This window comes from Cricetulus griseus, chromosome 3 (assembly GCF_003668045.3).
Source record: "Cricetulus griseus strain 17A/GY chromosome 3, alternate assembly CriGri-PICRH-1.0, whole genome shotgun sequence".
Taxonomy (NCBI): Eukaryota; Metazoa; Chordata; class Mammalia; order Rodentia; family Cricetidae; genus Cricetulus; species Cricetulus griseus.
Window position 1 is genome coordinate 81,080,639 of NC_048596.1, and position 27,997 is coordinate 81,108,635.

Sequence of the window (27,997 nt, forward strand, 5' to 3'; positions counted from 1 at the left end):
CAGATGCAGAGATCCACAGCCAAACACTTAACTGAGCTCCTGGAGTTCTGTTGAAGAGAAGAAGGGAGGGGTTATATGAGGTGGGGGTCAAGATAGTGACAGGAGAGCTGGCCTGGGCTCATGGGAGCTCCCAGACTTTGGAGGAATAGCTAGGGAGACTTCATGGGACCCATCGAAGGCCCTCTGCATGTATGTGTCAGTTGTGTAACTTGGTCTGTTTGTGGGGCTTCCTAGTAGTGGGAACAGGACCTGTCCTTGGTGCTTGAGTTGACTTTTGGGAACCTATTTCCATGCTGGGTTGCCTGGCCCAGCCTTGATGCAGGGGAGGAGCTTGGTCCTGCTTCAACTTGATGTACCGTGATTCCTTGACTCTTATGGGAGGCCTGCCCCTTTCTGAACATAGAGGAGGAGTGAATGGATGCGGGGTAGATAGGAGGTGGGTGGAGGAAATGGCAGGAGAGGAGTGAGAGGAAACTGTAGTCATATGTAAAATAAATGAAAGAATAATAAAAAAGAACATTGAACACTCAATAATATGTATAATCGGAGTTTGTTTAAAAATATGCATGTGGCTATTTTCAACATTAGTGGGGATTCATTACCAATGAGCAGCTTTCTCCACAGAGGGATCGTGGGATAGCTCTTTATTTACTTGACAATTTGTGCTGCTGCTGCTGTTGCTGTTGCTGTTTGTCTATTTGAGACAGTATTGCACCATGTAGCTCAGACTGGCCTGGAACTCACTATGTAGTCCAGTCTGTAGTCTTGAGAACATTTCAAAGACAAGGCAGTAGACTGGGCAGAGTTGGAGGAGCAGGAAGCAGCACCAGTATCAGTCAAGGGGAGTGTGGAAGGGGACCTTTAAGAGGCTCACTTTGGGATTCTGGAGTGGGCCTCATCTCTGAAGTCTCACCAAGTGGCTGGGAAAACAATGGGCTCCAGTGGCACCTTTGATTCCAGGCCTTGATGAATGGGAGCTGTTCTAGTTTCCCTTATGCAGTCAGTGCGCAGGGGTTGAAGTTGGCCAGGCAACCTTATGTTTTGCTGTAGGGCTACTGCCAAGCTGTGTGCATCGCAGAGTGTTGTGAGCCCTGCTCCTTATACATTCCCCTACAAGCATAAGGAAAGGGAGTCTGTTCAGAAGGTTTGAGAAGAGCTCTGTTTCCTCCACTACCCCCTGCAGGCCAGCCATGGAACTGTTCTGGATGCCACTGCTGTTGGTGGCTGCTGGCCTCTCTGAGGTCCTTGGCTCACCTGGGATAGACACAGGCCTCAACATTTCCCAGCCTGTGCACATTATGGAGGATCATAATTTAATGGTGCTGACTCCTGCAGGCCTGGCGCAGACACTGAATGAGACCCGCTTCCTAATGGTGATTTTCTGTGAGTATATTGGGCTCTGATAATGAAGGGTCATTGATTTGGGGGACCACAGGAGTTCTATATACTATCAAATTCATAGAAAGACACAAAAATACTGTAGGTACTCACAGCTGGGGAAAGGCCTGTCCCCACAAGAATTCAAGCTCTGCTCACTCAGTTGTTTTTATCACAGTGGAAGGCCAAGTTCATCTTCCTCCTTCTCTCTCTCTCTCTCTCTCTCTCTCTCTCTCTCTCTCTCTCTCTCTCTCTCTTCTCTCTCTCTCCTTTTTTAACCCTCCACCACTGGGCTGTACCCTTAGCTCCCACTTTTACATTTTTTAATTACTCTGATAGCAGTATGAACAATTCCACAATTCTAAGTATTTGAATACTTTCCTTCACACCAGCAGAGATTTTGTCATCTAAGAGACACTAAATTAAACTCATTACGTTTCTATTGTTGATTCTGCCAATACACAATTGAATTCAGAATGAGATCCTGAAATCTGATAGGCCTTCTAAGGTGACCTTTGGGAGAATCATTTTGGGGAGAATTATAAATGTTTCCCTCAAAGGTAAATGGGCTCTTTATGCAGGAGAGTTTTTAGGGACATCTCAGTGACTCTAAAAACCTTGGCCAGTCTCTCACCCTTCTGAGGACTCAAAAACTCAAGGGTGATGCTCAGTGGGGACTTCCTTTCTCAGGTCTCAAATGCTGCCTGTGTCTAAAACAAACTTCAGTGTTTGGGGTTTGGTTTTGACCACTTGTCTCTTCTAACATTCTGTGTGCACTGATGACACCATCAAGCAACTTCTTGCCAAAGTCAGAAACCTCAAGGTCATCCCCAAATTGCTGTAGCCTCATCTAGAAGGTATCTCTATATCCTATGGGTTCTTCATCACAAACTCTGTGGTCCCCAGTTCTCTCCACACCCTCCATCACTGCCTCTGTTTCATTCCCACCACTCTCCACCTGAAACCCTACGTAGCTACTCCATGGATTCCATTCTCCTTCCAATGTGTTCTCCATAAAGCACCCAAAGAGACTGGTTTCAGGACTGCATCTCTACTTGTCAAAATGGAATATTCTGGCTCAAGTATCTAGGTGTCTCATCACATACTTTGCTTTGTAACATCTGTCTTCCACTTCTGCACTTGGACTGTGAGTTCAAGTTTCTTGTGAGGAAGCTTTGTTCATTCCCATTTAGACTGGGTAGGAATCTTTCCCAGTCTGCTTCGCTTTCCTTCTAGGAGTATTTGTCACATCATATCAAAAGTACTTAACTTTCATGCTCCATGGAGTCATGTCACAAACCTGACCCATGTCTTGATCCCTGGAACTGACACTATTGGAACAAGGTAGGTCTCCACACATGTCAAGGGAACGAATGAACTAATGATATTTTCTTTGGGTCTTCCTTTTCTCTGTGACAATTACCCTGAATGAGTCAAAGAGAGAAGGAAAGGCTACTTTTGGTGGAAAGTGACCAAGAAAAGATTAGCAGTTGTCATTTGAGCCATTTGCCAATTGTCCCTAAAGCAAAGGTGGCAAGAATCTGTCTTGAAATTACAGTAGATATTGATGGTGACCGTGATGAAGATAGCCATTAGGACTGGGATAATGGTGATAATTAGTGATGATGGAGGTAATAATAGAGATGGCAATGACATAATGATGGCAATGGTGATAATTGTCCAGGTTAGCCTTGATTGCCAACTTGACTTAGCCTAGAGTCATCTGAAAGGAGAAGCCCCAGTTGAGAAATTACTTAGGTCATGTTGGTCTGTGGGCATGTCTGTGAGGTGTTGTATTAACTGTGAATTGATACAGGAGGGCTCAAACTACTGTGGAATGTATTGCCATTCCTTGGGCAGGTGGTCCTAGGCAAGCTTGTAAGCAGCATTTCTCCATGGTTTATGACTTAGTTCCTCTTTGAGTTCCTGTTCTGACTTTCCTCAGTGATGGATTATGACCCAGAAGTATAAGGCAAATACATTGTTTTTCTCCCAAGTTGCTTTTGGTCCAAGCCTTTTAGTATAGCAGAAAAAGAGTAGCTAATATAGAATAGAATAATTGTAGAGATAGTAATGTCAATGGTGATGATCATAGAGATGATGGTAAAGATGATAGATATGATGATGATGCTGCTGCTGCTGCTGATGATGATGATGGAATATTGATAATGATGTAGATGATGGTGGTGGTTGTGATGGAGATGCTGAGAGGGATGAAGATTGTGGTGATGATGACAGCTGCCATGTTTTTAACTATGGCAGTGATGATTTTAATGGACATTTATCAAACATCTGCACTGGAAATATTGTACTCAGTACCATGGTTCCCAACTTACTCATGAAACAAATTTCAGAAAGGTTAGATAATTTGCCTAGAGTCACACAACTGGTATGAATTTAAAACACGGTCTTCCATCCAAACTACTGCTAAGTCCATCCAACATCACCACATTGACCTCCAAGAAATATACTTATTTACTCATAGGTGTTACTGGAATGCTTGGTATGCCCCAGATGTATTCTCAGCACTGAGAAAGGAGTGGTTAACTACATTGCTTTCCTGGAACTTACAGACAGGAGAGGAGACTCTAATGCTAAGCAGATCCAGGAGTGAAGTATGTGGTGTGTCTTGTGGCTAAAAATGCTATGGAGAAAAGAGGGGGTGGGATGCGATAGAAGTGTGTGAGGTCTATGGCTGTGTCAACACGATCTCTCTTACCTCTGTTTCAAACACCCCAGAGCCCTGGGATAAGTATGGTTTCTCTAAATGCTCCACCGTTTAGCAACTATTTCAGCGCTTCTCTTGTCTGAGCATATGCATACATAAACTCAGCAATCATGAGATCAGCATGGCCAGGTCCACTGGGAAGCTGGGAGAAGCCACAGAGCAGAGGCCAGAGCTTGCTGCTGGTGATGGAGAGGTGTATCAAAGATGGTGATGGGAGAAGCATCAATCTGTGAGGGAGGCAGAAAGTCTTTGCTTCCCATCCACATGTGGGGACTTTAATGAGAATGCTCACTCACACTTAGGTTCTATTGCTGAGCCGGTGACTGGCAACTGAGCCTGAGCCAGCTGTCCTGGGGCTCAGCTTCCCCAGCTGTGCTTTACAAAACACGTATCTGTTACCGTAGCCATACCCACAGCCAGAGGTGAGCTGCACTCTCTTCAAGTGCTCCAGATGGACAAGAGGTTTGGAAAGGATAGAACATTCTGGCTTGGAAGGGTATCAGTTTCCCCCAGCCCTAACAGCTTACCGGTCTCAGACATGTGGCAGCGAGGACCTGCATTCTGGCAATGTCATCAGGAGTTTTACCATTCCATCTCCCCCCTCCCACTCCAGCCAGGACAGCCTATCCCCATGGCCAAGGTCAGTTCTCTGGGGCTATTTTCAGTAATGAGCTCCTATCTTACCTCGCTGCCCAGCTGTGTGAACCACCAAGGATTCCAGAGTACCAGACACTGTAACAGAGTCTCTTTAGCTATCTATTCCCAAAGTGGTGGGGTCAGAGAGGACAGTGAGCATCCAGTGCGCCTCACCCACCTGCTCCTCACACTTCACCTACCTTTGCCTGAGAGAGTTCCCAGCCCAGCCATGGTCGGAGGGGCTCAATGACCATTTAGTTCCAAAATATTCCACCAGATGGCGCAAATGAGCCACATCACTCGCCCTTACTTTCTAACTAAAGGGGTGGGGAGGTTATCATTAACAACAATAGCTATTAAAATGCATTATGTCCTTATTAGGTGTCAGGCATTAACATAAGTGTTTTCACATGCCTACTGAAAGTTTAAAAAACAAACAAACAAACAAACCAGGACCTCTTCCGCCAGCTTGAGTATATCCTGTTGTCAGGACCTTGGGCAAAGTGTGTGCTTTTGTTGTGCCTCGGTTTCCTCATCTATAAAACTGAAATAATAACAACAACAACATCTACCTCATAATGTTATTGAGAGGGAGAGGGACAATAGACTTAGTGCCTGCAATCCCCACAGAAAACGCTAAGCACCATGGAAACTGACTGCTAAATTAATTTCATGTGATTCTGATAATCTCCCAGACGGTTCCATTTTATGATGCATTTGTTTCATCTCCTGCCACATTTCTGAAACCTACTCCTTAGCTGTGAACACAGGAGAAGCCAGGGGCTCCCAGGAAAAACAGACCAGAACAGAGTGAGGGAGAGGGATTCTGTAGTCTATCTTCATACTGGGTCTTTCAGACAATCCATCCTCGAAGCAGTCCCGGAAGTTGGCTGAGGAGCTGGGCAGAGCCGCAGAGATCATCGGCAAGGGCAAGAATGGTTTGGGCTTTGGCAAAGTGGACATCACCGTGGAGATGGAGCTTAAGCAGGAGTTTGACATCAAGCAGACCCCGGAGTTGAAGCTGTTTTTCGAGGGCAACAGGTCTGCCCCCATCAGTTGCAAAGGTAACGGTGATTGAGGTTTCCGTTGATTTCATGCTCCGGGGAAGCCTGCATGGCAGCTCAAGGCGTGATACGGGAGGCTCCGATCCACATGGCCTCCCGGTGATCCAGGCTCTTTTCTGTTGTGGCTCCATCTTGCTTAGAGCCTTGGAGCCACCTGCTCTTTCCTCAGTCTCCAGATGGAGGAGCTCACCCCAGGTAGCATGCTGGCTAGAGTGGCAAAATCACTCCTGTTTGCCATCTGTTGGCTGGAGTTCTGATACACAACCCCACACAAACTCAAGAGGGCTGAGAAATATGGCTCAGCTCTGTGTCTAATTGAAAATGGGGCTTGCAAACATTTGGCTGCTTTTATCACAGTTCTCAGCTAAGGAGGGACATGACTGCCTACCAGAGAGGTTTTTTCTATTTCCACTCTTCTACTATGGATGATTTTGTCATGGAAGCACTGCTGGGCCAAAGGGGAGGTTGCAAGGGGCTGGGGACAGCTTGGGCAGTAAAGTGCTTGAAAAGGACCTGGTGGGATTTCCCAGAACTCCTGTGAAAAATGATAGGCTTGGTGGTGCCTTCTTGCAATCCCAGAGCTGGGGAAGTAGGAATGGGTAGGAGACTGGGGCTAGCAAGCCAGCCACACTAACCTATTTGATAAGTTCTAGGCCAGTGAGAGGCCCCATTAGGAAAAAAAGATGGTGCCTACAGAACACCCTATGGTTGATCTCTGGGGCTCTACATGCAACACACACACAAGCATGCACATACCCAGAAACAAGCAAGAGGGCCTGGGGGTGATAGAACAAAAGGTTGCAGTGCGTGTCTACCTAGTACTTTCACTCACACCATCATTCATTGATTCATTTGCTGACACATCTATTCACAGGCTCACTTACTGACAGCTTACCATGATATTGAGAACCACATGCCTTATTGTGTGATATGGCTGATGCTATTTTTAAATGTAAACAGGTATGGAACAGATGGACATGGACTGACTGGTGGATGGGTGGACTCACTGCTTGATGTTACAAAACGTATGAAGCCCAAAGGAACTCAGCAGGGGGGTTACGGAGATGGCTCGGTGGGTGAAGGCATTTTCGGCCAAGACTGAACCTGAGTCCAATCCCTGTGACCCACATGGTTGAAGGGGACAACCTATGCCTGAGAGTTGTTCTCTGGCCTCCACAGGCATGCTATGGCATACAACCTTGGTAGTTAATTCATAAGTAAACAAAAGAACCTAGCCCATCCTCTACCATGCCAATAGAATGGTGCCGTGGTATATGTGTTGAATAGCAGAATCAGAAAACAGACATTGCCTTTTACAGGCATTGGCATTTCTGAAGCTTTCTTCTAAGCAGTGGGTACAAGAAAAGCCCAGGAACTAAATGAGCCAAACAAAGAATCCAATCCACCCCAGGAGATGGAGAGCAGGTAGGGGTTTTAGCTTTGAACAAACCTGATGTAATATTGATTGCTGCAGGAACCAAAGGGTTCGAAAGAGACTGAGCAAGAAATGAAAGTACATTGCAGTTAACAGGATGCTCACTAGAGGGCGTCAGAGAGATACTGGCGGGCTGGCTGGGAATGAGCTTCAGAGGGAGATCCTTACATCACAGAGCAGGCAAGAACTTCAATGCCCAGTGGTTCAAATGGGGGGTAGCCTGTGCGAGCCAGTGGGGGGATGTGGCAGGAGAGAGATGGGGATCTGATTGCTAGGAATTCTGAGGAATGATCCTCAACTATAGGGACCCATCTAACCCAAGCAAGGGGCCCTTGGCTATGTGTTGGCTTCAGGAAGGACTGTGAAGAAGCAGGCCTGGGTTACTTTGTGAAAGTTCACATCTGCTTATGGCATGGCTCAGGTGCTGGTTTGTCCTTCCCTGTTGAAGGACAACTGAGATCTGGTACTATCAAGAGATGACAAGATGAGTGTGTGGCAACTTCTCCACCTTATGTGAACTTGGCAGAGAAGATACTCAAGGATTTCTGAGTCTTGGTGGTGGCAACGAGTGACTGAGACCTCCTCTTCTATGCAGGAGGCTTCTCATATCCTCTCCCAAGGGGTCTGCCCTGAGTGCTTAGGACATGCAGCCTGCTCCTCAGCTGTGTCCCCACAGTATCTGTGTATCCCAATCAAGACATAGCCTCACAGAATGCTATCTGCTTGTTAGTGTCTTCTAAGAATACCACACGGCCAGGGGCTGGTCTAACCTCCATCTGTTCTAATCTCCACCCTTGGGGTTCCAGTCTCTGCATCTAAACTCAGTCTCTGCATCCAGACTCAGTTTCCTCATCTGAAAATGGGGAATGTGGAAACTCTACCACCTTGGGCTGCTGAGAAAATATAGCAGTGTTTGCAAGGCACGGGACCTGACAGATCCCTGCAGCTAGCACTGACTTCCAGGTGTTTCACAACAGCCCAGCATGGCTGTTACTTTCACAGATGGAGCACAGGAAAGTGGGACAACTTCTACATAGCACCCTAGCTGGGGCTGGCAAAATGGCTCAGCAGGTAAAGGTGCTTGCTGCCAAGCCTGGTAACCTGAGTTTTATCCCTGGAATCCACACACTGGACTCCAAGAAGCTGTCCTCTGACCTTCAGATATAGTCCATGGTACCTTTACACCCCCCCACACAAATAAATAAGTTGAAATATTGAATTTTTTTAAACAAAAGAAATACTCCAGCTAGTAAGTAGTAAAGTCAGGGAAGATTTTTCTGGAAAGGGCTGTGTAATAGGAATTTTAGCCTTATGTGGCAGAAAACCTGTCACACCTATCAATTCTGCTATGCACTATGTGAACAGACATGGCTATATTTTAATAAAATTTTATTTATAAAATCAAATTATGGGACAGGTTTGGACTATGGGTTATAATTTGTTGAGCTCTACTCTACATTGTGCTGTATATTAAATACATAGAAGTGTTTATTATTAACTATTAATTATTTAAGCCAATCTAGTGCTTGGAAAAATATGCTCTTATTAGTTGTTAAGTTTGAACAATATGCAATTACAAGAGCCCATTGCAAGAAGGCATACACAAGAAGACAACACATACTTCTTTTTTCCATATTTTTATTTATTTATTTGTATTTGTTGAGACAGGTCTTTCTACATAGCCTTGGTTATCCTGGGACTCACTATGTAGACTAGACTGGCCTTGAACCACCTTTTAAATTTTTTTGAACTTTTTTTTTTTATTTTTTACATTCCAATCCCAGTTCTCCTTTCTCTCTTCCTGCTCCCCCCACTCTTCCCCGTCTCCCATCTGCTCCTTGGAGAGGATAAGGCTTCCTCTAGGAAGTCTACTAAGTCTGTCCCATCATCTAGTTGAGGCCTAACCAAGGCACCGAACCTCTCCACCCCCGCACCCCTGTGTCTAAGCTGGATAAGGTATCTCTCCATATTGAATGGGCTCCACTAAGTCAGTTTGGGCATTAGTGTTAGATCTTAGACTCACTGCCAGTGGCCTCATATATTGTCCCAGTCACACCATTGTCACCTATATTAAGGGAGTCTAGTTTAGTCTTATGCAGGTTCCCTATTTGTCAGACCTGAGTTAGTGATCTCTCACTTGCCCAGGTCAGCTGATTTTGTGGGTTTCTCCATCATGGTCTTGACTCCTTTGTTCATAGCATTGCTCCTCCCTTATTTCGGTTGTACTCCAGGAGCTTGGCCCACTGGTTAGTTGTGGATTTCTGCATCTGTTTCCATCTGTTTCTGGAAGAGGGTTCTAGCTTCTCTGGGGTTGTGGATTGTAGGCTGGGTATCTTTTGCTTTATGTCTGGTATCCACTTATGAGTGAGTACATAACTATATTTGTCTTTCTGGTTTTGGGTTACCTTACTCAGGATGGTTTTTTCTAGTTCTACCCATTTGCCTGCAAATTTTAGGATGTCATTGTTTCTTACTGTCGAGTAGTACTTCATTATGTAAGTATACCACATTTTCTTTATCCATTCTTCAGTTGAGGGGCATCTAGGTTGTTCCTAAGATCTGGCTATTACAAATAACCTTGCTATGAACATAGACAACACATATTTCTAAGCTTACTCAGTCTCCCTCTTCTTCAGTGTTATTTCCAAGCACAGAAAGAGGAACTGGGATGCCAGGATGGAGTCTGGTACTCAGGTGTCAAGAATTAGGAGGCACTCTGGCTCTGAGTACCTGAGCAAAGCTGTACACCTCTGCTTACATTTACTTGCTCTAGACAGAATGAATAAGGCCTGCTTAACAGGACTCTTTGGAGTTCCAAGAGGACACACTGCTCTCCATGCCACCTGCAATGTGACTATAATGAAGCCCCACTCAGGACACAGGTGACACTTAGTCCTTGCTGGGTCATAGCCTAGTTCTTTCCTCTAATATCCGAAGACTGATGGTGGGAGACTTGACCGTGTCTACCTCCCTGGAGGAAGGAGACTCAAATGGCCTCTGGGGCCTCTATTAGTGATGCATTCACAGCTTGTGTTTGGAAATATGCAGCCAAGCTCGGGCCCAGTCAATCATTGACACAGCATTCACACCTGAGTTGTCACTGTGTCCTCTGGCACAGAGTCAAGAGCCAGGGGAGGCACAATGCCTGGCAAGCAAGGGCAGTGCCCAAGCTGCAGACACTTGGGAATAAGATGTCAGTCAAGCTCAGAGCTACCTATGCTCCATAGGGTCCAGAGGGGCAATCAGAGGAAGTGTACCCCAGAAGAAGAGGCCTGAGAGCTACTTCTCTCAATCTGGCTTTCCTGATGGTCCACCCCATCAATTCCCTCAACATAAAGTGATTTCTTGAGCACCAAGTATGTATATGCCTGGCAGCTCACAATGAATAGATAAGTTTATTCCAAATCATGTAATAGCAGTTTCAGAAAGTGATAAACCTATGGAAGAAAACAGAAGTTATAATGACCAGGTAAGAGGATAGGTAGTAAGACAGGGGATGACTGGGGGTAGGCAGGAGACAGACAAGGAAAAGGCTGGCACAGGGGGAAATTGAGGCTGTAGCCATGGGTCTGACAACCTGAAGGTTTAAGCCCATTTGGATGGAGGCTTTCTTGATTATTTCTCTTTTTGTGCTTTCCTTGTTTGGGATGAGGTTACTGTGTAGTCCAGGCTGGCCTGGGACTCAGGCTCTTTCTGCTTCAGTCCCAAGAGTTAAGGATGTATGTATACAGCATCATCCCTTCTTCAATCATAATCCTATCTACCAAAGCTAGCATGACATCTTATGTGTCAAGAAATGCTGCTCATGGCCCATTGGACTGATGGAAGTCAGTTACTGTGCTCCAGGTAAACACACCCTAGAACTCCAGTTTAGGAAGTTAAGAACTTGTGGTCAACAGTGCATGCTGTTAGAAGTTAAGAACACTGTTACCCCTAGGTTAGGTATGGGAGGCTTCAGTGGAGCACTTGGCATTCACATTGATTTGTGTGATTCTGGCCAGGACCACACTCCATTTCATCATCTGGCTAGCAGTTTCATGCACATTTATTTTGTGAAAACTCATCAAATGCACATTATCATTTATATCTGCATGTTTCTACCCCACAGGTAGAATAGTGGTGGGGATAGTGGTTAGGATAGTGGTTCTCAACCTATGGGTCAAGACTTCTTTGGAGTTAAAAAACCCTTTTACAGGAGTTGCATAACAAATAGTCCACATATCGGATATTTACATTATGATTCATTAAATTAGCAAAATTGTAGTTATGAGGTAGCAACAAAAATAATTTTATGGTTGGGGGGTCACTGTAGAACTAAAGGGTCTGTGCATTAGGAAGGTTGAGAACCACTGCCTTAGGAGTTGTGATGGTTAATGATGTTGTCTGGACCAGTCTAGAATCACATGACAGAAAGCTCTCTGGGAGCATCTGTGGGGAATTATCTTCACTGGGTTCTTTGATGTGAGAAGTCCCATGTTAGCTACTGGCAGAATCCTTCCCTTGGCATGTTCTAGGGTGTAGGAAATGGAGAAAGCAGGCTGAACACTGGCATACACTGTTCTGTTTTTATTTTTGATGCCATGTGACTTGTCTCCGGCTCCTGCCTGCCTCCTTGACTTCCCTATGATAATGGACTGTGTTTTGAACTATGAGCCCAAATAAGCACTTTCCCTCCTACATTGCTTTTGCCAGGGTGTTTTCATCATAGCAGCAGAATGGTAACTAAGACAAATGCAAACAAAGATATTGAGTTTTTTTCAGTGGCCTGTGCAATTCTGGGTGGACTGGTGAGTTCCTACAAGGCAATCTGTCCCACTCAGGGTCCTTTGCATAGGCTTTTAACTCTCTCCTTGCCGTCTCCCACTTCCCTCCTGGACATCTTTCCGGTTTCAGCTCCTACATCATTGTCCCTGGGAAGCCTTTCTTGACCTTGGCTTCTAGGTCAGATATTTTTGCTACAAGCTCTTATAACTTTGCTTCAAACACTTCCTTTGGGTGTGGTTATACACTTGTTTGTGCAATTAGTTGATTGTTGTCTTCCCCAACATACTAGGAGGCTTCAAAAGCAGAGGTAATGTTTGTTTTTCTTCTAACAATGAGAACCCCAAGACTAAGTATGACACCTTAATACTATGGGGGCAAGTCAATTTACATTTGTCCAGTAAATGAATAGTTAAGAAATTAGTGAGCCATAACTGAAGGTCTGGCTGCACTCCAAATCTATTTAAAATTGCTTTATTTAAAGAATTAGTTAAAAATTTCTCTCCCACCCTATACCAGACATTGACATAAACAAGAGCTTACCTCATTTTCTGTCTTGTGAAATTGATGCCCCTGGGAAAGACAAATCAATCTGTACGCAGCTCTGTGTCCATTCTGGTACACCAACATGTCTTTCCAGGTTGGGAATTCATGTCCTCATTTTAGAGGCTAGGATTTCTGCACTTGGCTACTCCCATGAAGTATCTGCATAATGGAAGCTGGGATTCTGGAACCTTAGGGGATATTTGGGTATCAGAATTAGCATAATAGATGCAGAAATGGGATATTCTCCAAAGGTACAGAAATATGTGATCTTTCTACTTATATTTTAAGAAAACCAATTCTTGACCCCTTTGCTCGTATATCACTCCTTACTCTTTTCATCAAGACCAGAATGGGAAACCCACAGAAACAGCTGACCCAAGGTAGGGGAGCCCACTGGCTCTGGATCAACAGCTGGGGAACCTACATAGGTCTGAGCTAGACCCCCTGAATGCTGGTGACAATGGGTGGCTTGAGCAGTTTGTGGGGCCACTGGCAGTGGGGCCAGAATCTACCTCTAGTGCATGAATTGGCTTTTTGGAACCCATTTCCTATGGAGAGATGCCTTGCTCAGCCTAGACACAGCAGGGAAGGCTTTGGTCCTGCCTCAATGTGGTGATGGGACAGGCTACATTGACTCTCCATGGAAAGCCTTACCCCTAGTGAGGATCGAAAGGGAGGGTGGGGTGGAGGTAGAATAGGGGGGAGAGGGGAACTGGTATTAGTATGTAAAAACAGGGGTGGGAGGGGAAGAAAGCCAATTCTTTCCCTATCATCTTAGAGATATTTGGGAGTGCTTTCTCCCAGGCTAGATTCCCAGGTGGGTTGGTGAAACAGACATAGGCAAGCTGAACATCACTTTCCTCATCTGCAAAATAGGAAGTCTGAGAACATCTGTTCCTTAGAGTTGCTGTGAAGGTTTAATATAAGCACAATATTCAGTCCAAGGTCTTAACCTATGGGAAAAGTTAATGATACTTAGCTGCTGTTAATACATTCATGTCTTGGAGTTTGGGAGTAAAAGAAAATGGAGGTACTGCCGTATGCCTGCAAAGAGTGGAATTCAAGACAAGATACTTTTGTTCCATGGATTCAGAATAGTTCTGATGCGATTCCTTTAAATGTCTCTTCAGACGTGGTTGAATCTACGGCTTTAGTTGTTTGGTTGAGAAGACAAGTTCTCCACAAAGCACCTCTGTTCAACAACAGTGATGAAGTGGCAGATTTTGTGAAATACAAGCCCTTGGTCATCGTTGGCTTCTTCCAGGTACTGGGGTAAAGAGGTGGGAGGTGATTTTCATGTAGTGAGTACTGTGTGCGGAGGGTTTCTGACTTGTAAGAGGGTCCTTGCTCAATTTTCCTATCCACTGAGCTGCTGTCCTGGGGGAGTGCCTGGTTTCAAATGAAGAAAGCAAACATGGAAGTTGAAATGTTAGAGGTTAGTTAGAAAATGGAAAAAAATGAAGAGCACAAGAAATTGGCTGGCATCCATATTTTGTTGGTTTTAATGCTGTAACTGATCTTTGGAGGATCTATTTAGAACATCAGAGAATAAGAGGGTGTCTCTGTTTTCCAGTTCGAGAATTATTTAACTACGATTCTAACAGATGCTTGTTACTCTGCTTAGGCTAAGCCAGTTTCTATCCACAAACTCTTTGCAAGCCTTCATAAAAACTAAACCCTTAACACTATAGCAGGTACCCATTGGAAGGTCAATCAATCAATCCTCATCCAGATAAAGTACAGGGAGGTGCTTGGGATAGCTCATAAACAATTTAAATGTGATTATGAAATGTCTTATGATAGCTTTCTATTGATTTTATTCTTTATAGTAATAAATCTTACCAAGTATGTTTGCCTGTAGAAAATGAGTTTTCCATGTGTCTTAACTGATTTACTTTAGGTTGACAATGCTTCATCTCAATGGATGTCAGTCTTTGCTGTCATATTTACATGTGAGGAGAGTGCATAGCCCTTTCCTTCCTGGTTCCTCAAGAGAATTTTGGGCCCAAATATATTTTTCATGCTGAATATTGAATCCCAAAGGCCAACAGGGCAGCTACCTCACAACACCAGCTCATATTTGATGTTATGTGCAGCCAAATCAGTGGCTTCTTCTGAAAGAGACTCAGGAATTAATTTTAGGAATATTTTCAATTCCTGGGTTAGAGCAGCCTTTATTTTCATAATAGGAAAAAGTAAAAATACCTAGTTCTCTCCATTGATCTCTGTGGATTTGCCTGTGTGGGGTGCAGTCATAGCTAGAGGAACATTCTAGGTGGGAAATATCCATACAAGGGCACTTAGACCACCCAGCAAAAACCCAGAACTTAGAAAAACAAAGCCACTGTTCCCCTCCAGCCAGGCACTGTTACCCCCTTCAGAGAATTACAGAACATGCTTTCCCACACAGGATTTAGAGGAAGAGGTGGCAGAATTGTTTTATGACATGGTCAAGGACTTCCCAGAGCTAACATTTGGAATGATAGAAATAAAAAATGCCTTCGGGGGTTTCCATGTGATCCTTGACAGCGTCCTGGTGTTTAAAAAGGTATGTCTTCATCCTATATGGCCATGAGGGCCTTTCACTTCATACTAAGTGGCAGCATTTGGGGACAGGCTTTGGCTCTATTGGCTCCTGTGAACTGTCTGTGGACTAGCTGACTTGTAAGAAATCTGTTTCCTGGACCACCCCCACCTCTTTTCCTGCTTCTCTGCCTTTGCCAGTATCTGTTATTCATCAAGACTCAATCCCACAAACCTTGTTTTTCTGATTCATGTTTTCCCATCCATCTCTGTCAACAATTACCATATACCCATTGCCTATAAATCTCTGTCTCTATCCAGACTTCACTTAACTCCAGATTTTGGTATGTAGAACCAGATAGTCCATCATGATTAATGTCAAAGTCATAATCTCCTCTCCAAGTTCTCTTAAGACTTGGAGAGTCACTGTGCATGGTGGCTCACGTGAGTTCCAGGCCAGCCTGGTTTATAGAGTGAGTACCAGGACAGCTAGTACTGTTACACAGAGAACCCTATCACAACAACAACAACAAAAGACTTGGAGAGTCATAGTGAAGAGTGCCACCATCCCTTCATTTAGTGGAGGAAGCCAGAAACCATTGGTTTCATCCTAATATCTCCCATTTCTCCACCCTTCCCTCATAGCCAATCCCCAGGATATGTCACTTCCCCAAATCTCTACTGTAACCATCCTAGATGAAGTGACCATCATCTCCAATAGCCTATTAGAACAGTTTTTAAACTGGTATGCTCTGGTCTGCAGAAAACCATTCTTTCCAAAATTGAAATCTGATGGCCATGGCCCCCGCCTCTCGGAGTGTCCTTTAATGCTTTGTGTAAGAGGGTGTGTGTGGTGTATGCATGTGTGTGAATGTTCATGTGTGCACATGTGGAAGCTAGAGCAGGATATTGAGTGTCTTCCTCTATTACATTGAACTGGAAGCACACTGAGCTTTTGTTAGGGTAAAGACTCAAATCCTTAATGAAGTCTACAAGGCCTTCCATAGCCTGAATTCATTTAGTGATCCAGCCCCCAACCCAGGGATCTAGACCGGAGCTGACAGTCTTTTGTTTTTTCTTTCTTTGAGACAGGCTTTCTCTGTGGCTTTGGAGACTGTCCTGGAACTAGCTCTTGTAGACCAGGCTGGTCTCAAACTCACAGAGATCCACCTGCCTCTGCCTCCCGATTGCTGGGATTAAAGACATGAGCCACCACCGCCCAGCCGTAGTCTTTAACTATATAGATAATATGACTACTTAGATGGAAAGCAATTACATCAAAGTTTTAGTTTCTGTCTTAGTCAGCTCTTTGTACCTAAAATGCCTGAGAAAAAGAACCCAGAGGGGAAAATTTTACACTCATAGTTTCAGTCCATCGTTAGTGGGGGAATGATGGAGCAGAGTGGCTCATGTCACAGCAGTGGGAGCAGAGAGGGATGTATGTGCTGTATGGCTTTTTTCTTCTTTTCCCTTTTGTTGTGTCTGGGTGCCTTGCCTGTGGAATGGTGTGGCCCACATTTGGTTAATCCTTAGTTAATCCTCTCTGGAAACACCATACAGACACACCCAGAAAGGCCTTACTCATCTTGTAATCAAACTGATACTAGATAGGTTGCCAGAGTTCCTCAGCCATACAAGGAACATCTCCAGTTTCCTGGAGCCACTTGTGGTTGGTTGACTGCTGTGTAGAACAGTATAGACACTAGAGTATTGTCTCCATTTCAGCTCATCCTGTGGGCCTTCCAGTCATGCCTTCCTGTCATGCCTTCCTGCTTCTCCCCACACAGTCAGATCTGTATCACAGCTGTTTTACTTACTGATTATGTTAGTCACTTACCTAAGGCCACACTTGATAAGTCATTGAAAAGCTTTTAAGATGAGAATAAAATAATCTGTCTTGTGAATGGGACAACATGGAGTCAGAAAGAGATCCAAATACATACAGAACTCCAATATATGACAAAGATAATTGAGACTAGAGGAGAAAATACTGTTATTAAATGCAGGATGTTTAGAATAACCAGGAAGCTGCATAGGGAAAATACTGAAGCTGTAGGCAGGCAGTATACCTTACATCAAATCAAATTCCATATGACCCTGATTCAAAACTGTAACTCAATGAACCATGTTCCCATATGACGATATAGGACACTTTGTTTCTTCTTTTGTTGTTGTTTTAATTTTATTTTATATAAATTAGTGTTTTGCATATGTGTATGTCTGAGCACTTCAGAGGCCAGAGGAGGGTGTTGTATCTCCTGGAACTGGAGTTACAGAAGGTTGTGAAGCACCATGTGTGCTGGGACTAGAACCCAGATCCTTTGGAAGAGCAGCCAGTGCTCATAACCACTGAAACATCTCTCCAGTCCTAAGTCTGTTTCCTATACATGGAATGGGGAGGCCCTTCACAAAGCATGGAGAAACACTTTTTAAACTTCTGTTAAATGTGTACTATCTACACATCTAACGTTCTGTAGAATAAACCAATCATAAAATCTACAGCCAAATAGCAATCATGGAAAATATTTTCCAGGTATTTTTATACTTACTGTGATAAATACATTAAGTAATTGCATTCTGTACTACACCTACATGCAGGGAGGTAAATTTTATTTACTAATTTTATTCTAATAGTTGTTATTTTTGAAATTACAATTATACAATTTACCCCTTTCCTTTCCTGCATCCAAACCCTCCCATGAACCCTTGTTCTCTCAAATTCATGGCCTCCTTTTACATAACTAAATACACAGATACAAGCTTCTGAGTCCATAAAGTGTTTTAGGAAGGTACATCTTAAACAGCTATGAATATGAACACTATGGTTAAACTTCCCATTCTTAAATCCTGGCTCTGGCATTGGGATATAATTGAAAGGTAGAGTGCATACTTAGTGCATTTGAAGCTCGAGGCTCAATCCTAGCAATAACTAGGGAACTAACTCCTGCTTCCATCTCTTACTTAGTAATCTTGGATAGGTCATTATACTTCTCTGAGTCATAGTTTACTCATGTGGGAAGTGGGCAAGATGTGAATACAACCAAGAAAGAAAGAAAATGAAGAAAGGGGAAAAGCAAGAGGGTAATATTAGTGCATGGTTTGGGAGACACTGTGACGCCTGAGTAAACTGATGTGTATCCTGAGTTTACAACTGTGGCTGGCACAGCACAGGCTCTCTAATTAGTATTATTAAATTGCTGATGTAACCAGTAAAGACATGGAACTTTGTATCCAGAGGATAACTTGGGCTATAACACATTGAAGCAAGAAAATGATGACAAGAATCAGATTTGTGTTCTAACAACATTAGGCTTGCTGCTGCTGCTGGTGATGGTGGTGGTGGTGGTGGTGGTATGTGTAGAAGTCAATGGAGAGAGTACTTCAAGAGTCTAGCTGAGAAGTTTGTACTAAGTTAGGACTGGTGGAGATGAAAAGACTATGGAATACTGAGACTGTAAACAACCATATCACCCCCATGTTTATACAGATATGCTACCTACTCATTAGGAAAACAATCACAGGGCTTGGGGACTTAGAGAGCCTTCAGACCACAGTGAAGGTGTGACCCTGTTGGAGTTAAGAAGGCTGATATATCACCTCTGATCAGAGGTACCTCTCAGGATCTCCCTGATCTGGGTTTGTCTTTGTATCCCTGATGCCTTTGGCCTTTGTTTAGTAGTGGTGTGGCATGACATTCAGCCTTAGTACACGTGTTTTGGTGGATTTCCAGAGAACAATGGCTGAGGTTGTCATCAATCAGATTGCTTTCCACACACCCACATTCAACAGGTAGACCGATTTGCTCAATGTTCTTATTTATTAAGTACTTGGATTATGTGCTATACCTGCCAACATCCTTAGTGTTTTTCCTTCATCCTGGGTGGGGGGTGTGCTTTTACATTTGTTAGGTGTATGTATTATGCAAGCAAGCTACTGTCCTCTAACATGAGTTTTCTTTGACTCAAGGGAAGAATTGTGAAACGTCAAGAGCTTATTAATGACAGTACCAACAAAGATTTTCTCAATCAAGTTGTGAAACAGCAGCTTACAGAATTTGTGATTGAATACAACCCTGAGGTCAGTGGGCAAGGGGATGCTGGGAGGACTTTGGGAACCCTTGTTTGTACTTTGAATGACATGTTTTCCTTGCAATTTCAGAGTAGGAATCTGATTTATGAACTGAGCATCTTGAATCACATGTTGCTCTTTATCTCCAAAAACTCAGAGCCATACAGCATCATAATCCGGCATTACAGAATGGTTTCAAAGGAATTCCAGAACAAGGTTTGTAGACCAACTCATTGTAGTTGGAGGTTCTTTGATGGGGACATCAGAATAGCCTTGCTATTTGAGTTTCATTAGCTCCTAGCTTCTCAGTGGTTCCTTTCCCTTGATGAGAGCTTTCCAGAGCTGCAAGACATTTTACTTGATTTGGCAGATTCTTTTCATCCTTGTGAATTCGGATGAACCAAAAAACAAACGCATCTTCGAGTACTTCCGGATCTCAACAGTCAATGTTCCATCTGTTCAAATCCTGAACTTGAGCTCTGATGCCAGGTACAAAATGCCCACAGATGACATAACCTTTGAAAACCTCAAGAAATTCTGCCAGAACTTCCTGAGCAAAACTGCCAAGGTAAGCTTCCTATTAGATAAGTTGTGTCAAGAACCTCAGAACCTTCTTATGATTTTTCTGGTTTCATTAATCTATAATAAGAGACAGAACAAAGGCCATCCCCAGGTTCAACATGGCAAGTCTCTCCATTTACTACCTTCATTCACTGAAGCACATAGTTTTTTCTGAGGTTGGAAACCTACTATTAGTTCTTTGGTCATAAAGAAAATTCCCAGTAGAAGTTCAGATGTTCTTGAAATCTGACTTGTCTTCTGTAGGAGGTTTTAATCCTTCCTACAGCCTCATCTTGGAAAATCCACTTGACCTAGGGTTAGAAGAGAAGGAGATGGAGAAAATAGCAGCCAAGATTTGACATCGGTTGTGTAGGGTGGAGAGACATCATCCATGCCACTGAAAGGGTGGGTGCAGGAAGTTAACTATGAGCACTCCTGCTGAGTAATAGTGTTTACTTTACAAACTGAAATATCTTTGAGAGTAAATGGAGAATCCTTCAAACATGTTTTGGATAATGACAGGAGTACATGGAGAGTCTTCGGGTAACTCCACATCTATGGAGAATTTACTGCTGGCTGCTTCCATTCCCTTCTATTTCCATAGGGACCTGCCTCCTCTATAGCCTTCTCAAGGGGAAGTGATTCTCAGACTCACATGATTGTGAGGTCAAATGGAAAAGCTGATGTCCTTCCTGGTCCTTTCAAAGCATTTCTCTTTCTAGCATCTAAAACCCAGCATTCTTTGCCTTTCATGCTTTTGGCGCCACACAACTTACTTCCATCCCTTGTTGCTATCCTCAGACCATCTCCTGTTCTCTCTGAGGATGAATGTTTCTCAGTGAAGACTACCTCCATGCTTCTTTGCCATCATTCCTAGGCATTAACATCCATCATGCTTATCTCTGTTCTCCACGAATTGGTATGCACACACTATCTCAGCCTCCTGATCATGTTCATCATCTAGATCTGGAGTTTCCTCCAAAAGTCTCATTTCAAGCTTCTCCTACTCACTTCTCCACTGACCACACTACTAAAGAGCCTCGCCTTTGCCATGAGCTTCCATCTTTGGATCCTGTTTCAGTCTCTTTTGTGCCTTCTCTATGAACTTGGATTCTATGGTTTGTCACTCTTGATAACTTCGTCTCCTCTCCATGTTCTTCTACTTCTATACCCTGAAGGTGTAGAAGGCAAATATCCAACTCCTGTTGAGCCCATTTAAGATATATACTACTTCTATAGTAATGTTGGAGAACAACAACTCCGCCATGAGACTGACTGACATTATGGACACACCAACCAAACTTCCCTCTACCAAGAAATGCTCCAGCATCTCTCTCTAAATCCCTCCAAGGTATTTATCTCTTTACCTTTAGGTCAATTTCTCTTCCTGTCCTGTTCCTACCTTCACATTCAGCTCAGCACTCTACCCATATATCACCTTCATGCTGGAGGCCTTCTCACTTTCCATTATCACATCCACAATGTGCCTGAGACTTTCCCTAGCCTCTTCTTCCCTCCAGTTAGATGTAAGGTGTTTTTCCACCCTTCAAAGGCCAACTCATTCTCTTGTGCTCCCAGAATACAGGTAAACATCTTCCACATGGCCAATGATCTTTGCCTGATCTGCCTGTTCCTAATTCTTCATTGTTTGCATCATTGCTCATCTGTGTCTGGTCTCCCCCCACCTTTATGCTTCCAGTGAAAGAGCCTTTAAGTCATTCCCAGAGTCTGTAAGGTGGAGAAAAGATAGTACCACTAAAGAAAAAGCAAAAGAGTTTGACAGAAGCCAGACAGCAAGGACTTTATAAGTGTATTAAAGATTTGGCATATGCAAGGGGAAACCAGATCTCTGTGATAAAAATAGAGCCCTAACTGCAGAAAATAAAGGCATGGAGAAGATTTGGAGGAGATTCAGGGGGAATCCATGTGAGAATCATGGACTAGGGTAGTCACAAGGAAAGTGGAAAAGAGGGTATAGACTCAAGAGATACCCAAGAGTCAGTGGTTGTATAGAAAAATATATTACAAGATTTCTGAAACTTTCTTTAAGCCAAAACAGCTGATGAATATATTCTTTCTGCCCTTCAATTCATATTCTTTACTGAGGTCTTTCTATGTGCAGACACTTGATAAGTAAAGAAAAGTCCTTTAAGGCACCATGTAGCATGGCAGAAAAATAGAAAAATAATCGATAATGTTCTGACAGTAACACAAAGGGGATATTTCAAAGAATTTATCATCTTGAAGAATAAGTTTGAGTTCACTGGATAGAGGAAGGAGAGGAAAATTTGGAGAAGGCCTTCCAGATTGTGGGAAGAACAAACCAACCTGAGGTGGATGACAGTTAGGTTTTGGGGGCCAACTGATCATCAGTACTGCTAAAGAAAGCTAAGGGGGGAAATGGCAATGAACTTGGGGGAAGCTGTGACAGAAATGCTTTGGCCTTGACTCTCATAGTTATTGAGGGCAACCATTGTTTTCAAGCAGTCTAGTTGAGATACTAATGACATGAGTTCCACTGTCATCTGAGAATCCTGAGAATCATAGATATGGATAAATTATAGTCCAGATCTCTGACCCCCCTCAGCACTCTGACTCCCCTTTAGGCTCTGACTTCCCTTCAGCCTCTGAGCCCCATCAGTGCTCTGACCCCCACACTCACCCCAGCACTCTGACCCCAGTCTGCTCTGGACAATGTGGAGCTGACACTGAGTTTGTGACTATCTCTGCATTTCAAACTTTTTCAGAGTTTGTCTTTCCAAGACAAAGCCTTTTGTTGTTTGTAATTGGGAGTGTGGGGACCCCAGTTACTTGTTCTTTGCTGGAGTGGAGAGTGTTAGACCTTTTAAATTTGCTTTCTAGAAACACAAATCCAGTGAAGAGATTCCAAAATATTGGGACCAAGGGCCAGTTAAGAAGCTTGTGGGGAAGAACTTCAATGTGGTTGTCTTTGATAAGGAGAAGGACGTGTTTGTGATGTTCTGTAAGTATCTTCATGGAGACAACAGGGGGTTAAAGGCCCCAATATTACTTTTCAAGTATTGCTTCTGAATTCTTGGGCAGTGCACTCTCCAAACTCATAAACTCTAAAACCGGGCTGAGGATTAATTGCCTCTCTCTCAAGAAAGATTCGATCAAGATGCCAGCAGCCACAGGCAACTCGGTGTCCCAAATTAATTCTTTTTTGTTGTTGTTGTTTTGTTTTGTTTTTCAAGACAGGGTTTCTCTGTGTAGCTTTGGAGCCTATCCTGGCACTCTCTCTGGAGACCAGGCTGGCCTCAAACTCACAGAGATCCACCTGCCTCTGCCTCCTGAGTGCTGGGATTAAAGGCGTGTGCCACCAACGCCCGGCCCAAATTAATTCTTAGCATGCTGAATGCATTTGTAACAGTGGCACTTGTGTCTAACATGGTTTTGTTGGATGAAGAAGTATGCTAGGACTCGGGCGTTGAGTCATTGTATACCTAGGCCATGTAATTTCCCCCCACCATATCCTCTTGAAAGCAGCTACTATTATGCCTTCCATGTATGGATCACTCAACAGAATCTCAGAGAAGAAGCATTCCCAGTGTCACTGGAAATGGGATTTGAACATTTTCAGTCTGGCTCTAGCACCTGCTTTCATATTACCCAGAATTTCCCTGCTTTGGGCCTGTATGGTTCGTCCAATGGTCTCTGTGAGGTAGGGGCACAAATGTGTCATATCAAGGATTTTGTATAGTATATGACATGTTGCAAGCACTCCCCAAGTGATGATTGCTGTTACTTACATTATAATTATTCCCACCACTTGTCTAAGGACTATGGCCCTTTTCCTGTCATCTTTAGTTTATATGCCAGTACCCCAAGTTAGAGACTTCTCTCCATTAGACACTGCAGAAGGTGACTCCAAAGCTACTTCAGACAGGCAAAGGTACTATTTAGTAAGCTTGTACACTGAGCTAGGTTTAAGTGTATCATATGGTATGTTACAAAAGGCTGTGAGGAAGGCACAATGGCTTTCCCCATGACACAGGTCAAGGTCACACGGTAAGTACTAAGACCCAAAGTGAAGCCATCCCTGTGCTGATTTCATTGTACATCCTTTCACAACCTCTGTGAAGCAGATACTTGTCCAGTGACAGTGCTTCTGAGAGCTGTACAGCTGAGTCATAGTAATCTGCTCCCTTTCATCCCGGAGCTGGGGCAGCCTTTCTGTACCTACCCGACACACAGAGTTCTGAGAACACTCATTTACTTCTGATAAAAGGCAAGACCAACCTCATTTTCTTGGAAGTAGGGCTGTTGGAGTGCACCCTAGGGCTTCAGCCATTATCCCCTGTGTTCCTACCCAGGGCCCCTTCAAGCTCCAGGGGTCTCTGGGTGCTGCAGGTAGGAGGTTTGGTCACAGGGGGCATTTGGCTGGTAAATGAATAGATGGGCTTGTAAAAGTGTAATGTCAGGGCCTCTGAGGCCATTCCTCCCACAGAGCAAAACTCTTGAGTTCCGAGCTTCCAATAAGGGCAAACAAGGGAGGCTGGCTTTCTCTGTTTTGGATCTGTGCTCTGATCTCTTTCCAAAGGGCCAGCTGTCTGGCCACTCAAAGCTCAAGGAACTTTGCACAAGAAAGGCCAGTGTCCCCTGCCAAGGTTAGTTGTCCCAATTTTAGCACATACCTGTTCAGTTTTTTGGTTATGTTCTCTTCCAAGGGGCTGAAAGGCATGTTATATTGTTATACATTAATATATATTAGATAATATTATTCTATGCCATATTTGTAGAGTAATCAAGCTCATGTGACCAGTCTTCAAGTCTTATTCCCTTTGCTTAATTTCCTGGATGACCTTGGTCAAGTAGCTTAACTTCTGTGCTGTAAATACACACATTCTCTTGCAGACATAACAGCAGCATAAATATTTTCCCTGGTTTTCTCTTCAACTGGAGTGGAACACTATGTCAAAAGGAAGGTTTTTTTGTTTTGTTTTTTGTTTTTTAAAGAACATACTAACACATGGAAAATGTTAATGTCCAGGAGGAACAGGACTATGTTAATTTTTATTTTGGTTTAATTAATAGTGATCATTTATCAAGATACATGAATAACCTATGGTGTGAATGAAAGAGTATGTGGCTCACTGAATAGATGCATAGTAAGAAGAACACATGGTGCTACATGGCATTAGCTTTCAGAGTCCTGCACAGTGAGAGCTGAGCAAGACCCTTCTTTTCCAGATGCACCTTGGTCTGAGAAGTGCAAGGCACTGTTCCCACTGCTGGAAGAGTTGGGCATGAAATACCAAAACCACTCAACAGTCCTCATCGCCAAGATTGACATAACAGCAAATGACATTCAGCTGGCGAACCCAGATCAGTACCCGTTCTTCAGGCTTTTCCCTACTGACTCACAAGAGGTGAGGGGCTCTTGGGACCACACAATTGAAAATGTTATAAATTACCAGGAACTCAACTTCTCTCCAGCTCAGCCCTCTACTGAACATTCTCAGCTCCAGTCCCCAATATGCTCTCATATTCAAGTTTAGAGTATTTTCCAGCATATTCCATTCAAGTTCTAAGACTTGTTATGGTTTCATACAACTTGAGTACATTGCTTATTGTGTCAAATGGAAGTGGATGTTTTGATTGGGCAGTGATAAGTTTCCTCTAGTATGAAGCTGGGCTATCACAAGCTACAGAGAATAAAGTAAGGACCTCTCTATAGGGATATTGGGGTGGAATGCTACCAAATTAAAGAACATGTGCCAGACATCAACAATCTACCCCGGGGAATTCTGTTCCTTGTGCAGCCATCACCAGGGCTGGTGGAACATAGTCTCTATTGATGGGGAAGGGTATCAATCAAAGGGGCCTGAGCCAAGGTCCTCCCTCCAGACAAGAGTGGATGAGTGGGAGGTAAAGTCATAATGACACGGATCACCTATGTATGCAAAGGGAGAGCAGAATCTGGAGAAGAGATATGGCTAAAGTCTTCATGCAGACCTGGGACTCTGAAGGATGGTGGAGATTTAAATTAAAGGAGGGATCATGTACTCTATAAGTAGGATGTGTAACATGAGTGGTGAGGTGGGCAGGATGACCAGAACTTGGGAGATGTCATCCCAGTACAGAAGGTACATTAGAGAAGCTGTAGGAAATGAGGTTAGATTGACAGGATGAAGCTATCATCAATCTTAAGTTAATGCAGTAAAAAGCTTAACCAACCAGTGGGTGGTAAGTAGCCTTCTAATCCGCTTAAAGATCCACAAAACAAAGGAAACTATTATGAATAAATGCTGACCATGCAGTAGGCATTTTATAAATAACAGTTATTTTTCTTATCATTGTTAAAATATTACTAATACCAGCCATTCATATGAACAAACACTTGTGGTACCTACCATAAGCCAAACACTGCTTTAAGCACATTTCCTATATTAGCTCATTTAATCCAACAAAGCTGTGGGGAAGCTCCTGAAATTAATGCCATATGGGGAAACTGAGTCACAAGTTCAGTAAACAGACCACACTGGTAAGTATTGCAGCCAAGGGTTAGACCTATAAAGTGTGGCTTTATAATTCATGTATGATCCATGCCTCATATCCTCTGATGCGTTTTTATCAAAGCCATGGTAAAGGAGGCTCACAGAGGCTAAGGCACTTTTTTTGGTAGGTCCACATTGTTAGGAATTTGATCCTGAGTTTCTTTTTGTAACACTATATGAGCAACTTATAAGAAGAGATTCCCATCTTAATCTTGCTTTGTTGTCTTCCTAGGCTGTCCTGTATAAAGGAGAACACACCATGAAGGACTTTTGTGACTTCCTGGAAATCAATGTTAAGATTAGGATTGAGGAAGAGGATGAGGTAAGGGGCAGAGCTACAGGCTGGGTCTTCTCTCATGCACATGATTACCAGGAAGCCAATGGCCCATATGAAAATTATGCCTTGGGTCCTATCAATTATTTCATTCTCCCTGGAGATGGTTTTGAGGCTGCATGGACAACTATTCACTTTGAGTGAGCTCACTGGTTATTTGAAGGGAACTTGTGACAAGGAAGTAGAAATGGCAGCCATTAGAAAACAGACTGAAGTAACATACAGCCTTCAAAACATCCTTCTTGTCACTTTCCTGAGATGGTAATCAAATGTGTCAATGAAAGTCTGCCCTCTGGCATTGCTGTCCTGATAGATATGACCAGTCTCCTCTTTCTCCTAACCATGCCACAGTGGGCTAGAAGGTGCCATCAGAATCGGTTAGGATACTTTTTGTTGCTAATATCAATGATACTCCTTGCCTGCTTTAGCAACAATAGGCGTTTATTTACCTAGTGGGACATTTTGCACAGATGGATCAAGAAGCTCGTATCTGCCTTCTGTCTTCCCATATGTTTTCTTCTGTCTTGGCAGTTTTCTCAAGCAGTCACTTCCCCACAGATGGTAAATATTTCCCCAGGGCTCTAGACTTACCTCCTCCCAGTTTAGAAAGATAAAAATCCACTTTTCAGTAGTTGCAACATGTATGCTAGAGAAGGATCTCATTAACTAGACCAAAGTCACCTGCTTTGTCCTGGAGTTAGGGACTTGGTAGTCACACCTGTCATAGAAGAAGTGTGCCCTCTGACAAAGGGGTCAAAACCATAGTTGGGCACTTTGTCATGCCACTGTCTCTATGGGGATACTTAAGCCAAATATGATTCTTTCTAGGCTCACGCAGAACAGTCTTACCCATGATCACACATGTTTCTTTATTCTCCGTCCTCTTCTTTCTCTTGCTCCCACATTTTCTTTAACAGCTGTTGTCCATTGAGCAAAATGAAGTGATAGAGGAGGAAGTGATAGCTGAGCCAGAGACCCAGCTCATAGAGAAGTTGCCTGAGCAGCAGTTGCTCAAGCTGGAGGATGCAACCTTAGAAGACAGACAAATGAAAGAGTCACCTGTGCTGGAGAGCATAAGCAAGCCGGCAGAGCCAGTGAGGACGGAAACAGCTGACGAAGAGGAGGAGGTGGCTCAGCGGAAGCAACCACCTCAACCAGGGAGGAAACCGGAAGTCAAAGAAGAACTTTAGCTTCTCAGAAGCCAGAAAAGAAGGAGCCTAATTCCAGTTCCTGACAACAGTTTCTGAGCGAATCTATTCTGACAATGCCATATATCATGTGGTAGGGTGGGTGGTGTGGGTGGGGCTAGAGACAATAAAGCCCATGAGTGTCTTTGATCTTCTTTGCTCATCTCCTTTTTTGTGATTGGTGCTAACTGCAAGAGCCACTTGGCCTGGAATTCAGCCAGGGCTGCAAGAGGAGCCATGATGCCAATACTGGCTAAGT

The 27,997-nt window shown here is 43.6% G+C and overlaps 1 protein-coding gene across 1 annotated transcript; it reads left to right on the forward strand.

The window, feature by feature from the left end:
- The first annotated feature begins 1,190 nt into the window (after nt 1-1,190).
- Pdilt (protein disulfide isomerase like, testis expressed) lies at nt 1,191-27,741 on the forward strand. Its single transcript, XM_035441499.1, has 11 exons — nt 1,191-1,383; nt 5,599-5,805; nt 13,678-13,811; nt 14,958-15,095; nt 19,037-19,147; nt 19,229-19,354; nt 19,509-19,706; nt 22,562-22,682; nt 24,911-25,089; nt 26,450-26,539; nt 27,469-27,741. The coding sequence occupies exons 1-11, from the start codon at nt 1,191-1,193 to the stop codon at nt 27,739-27,741; spliced, it is 1,770 nt and encodes a 589-aa protein (XP_035297390.1).
- Nucleotides 27,742-27,997: the final 256 nt, after the last annotated feature.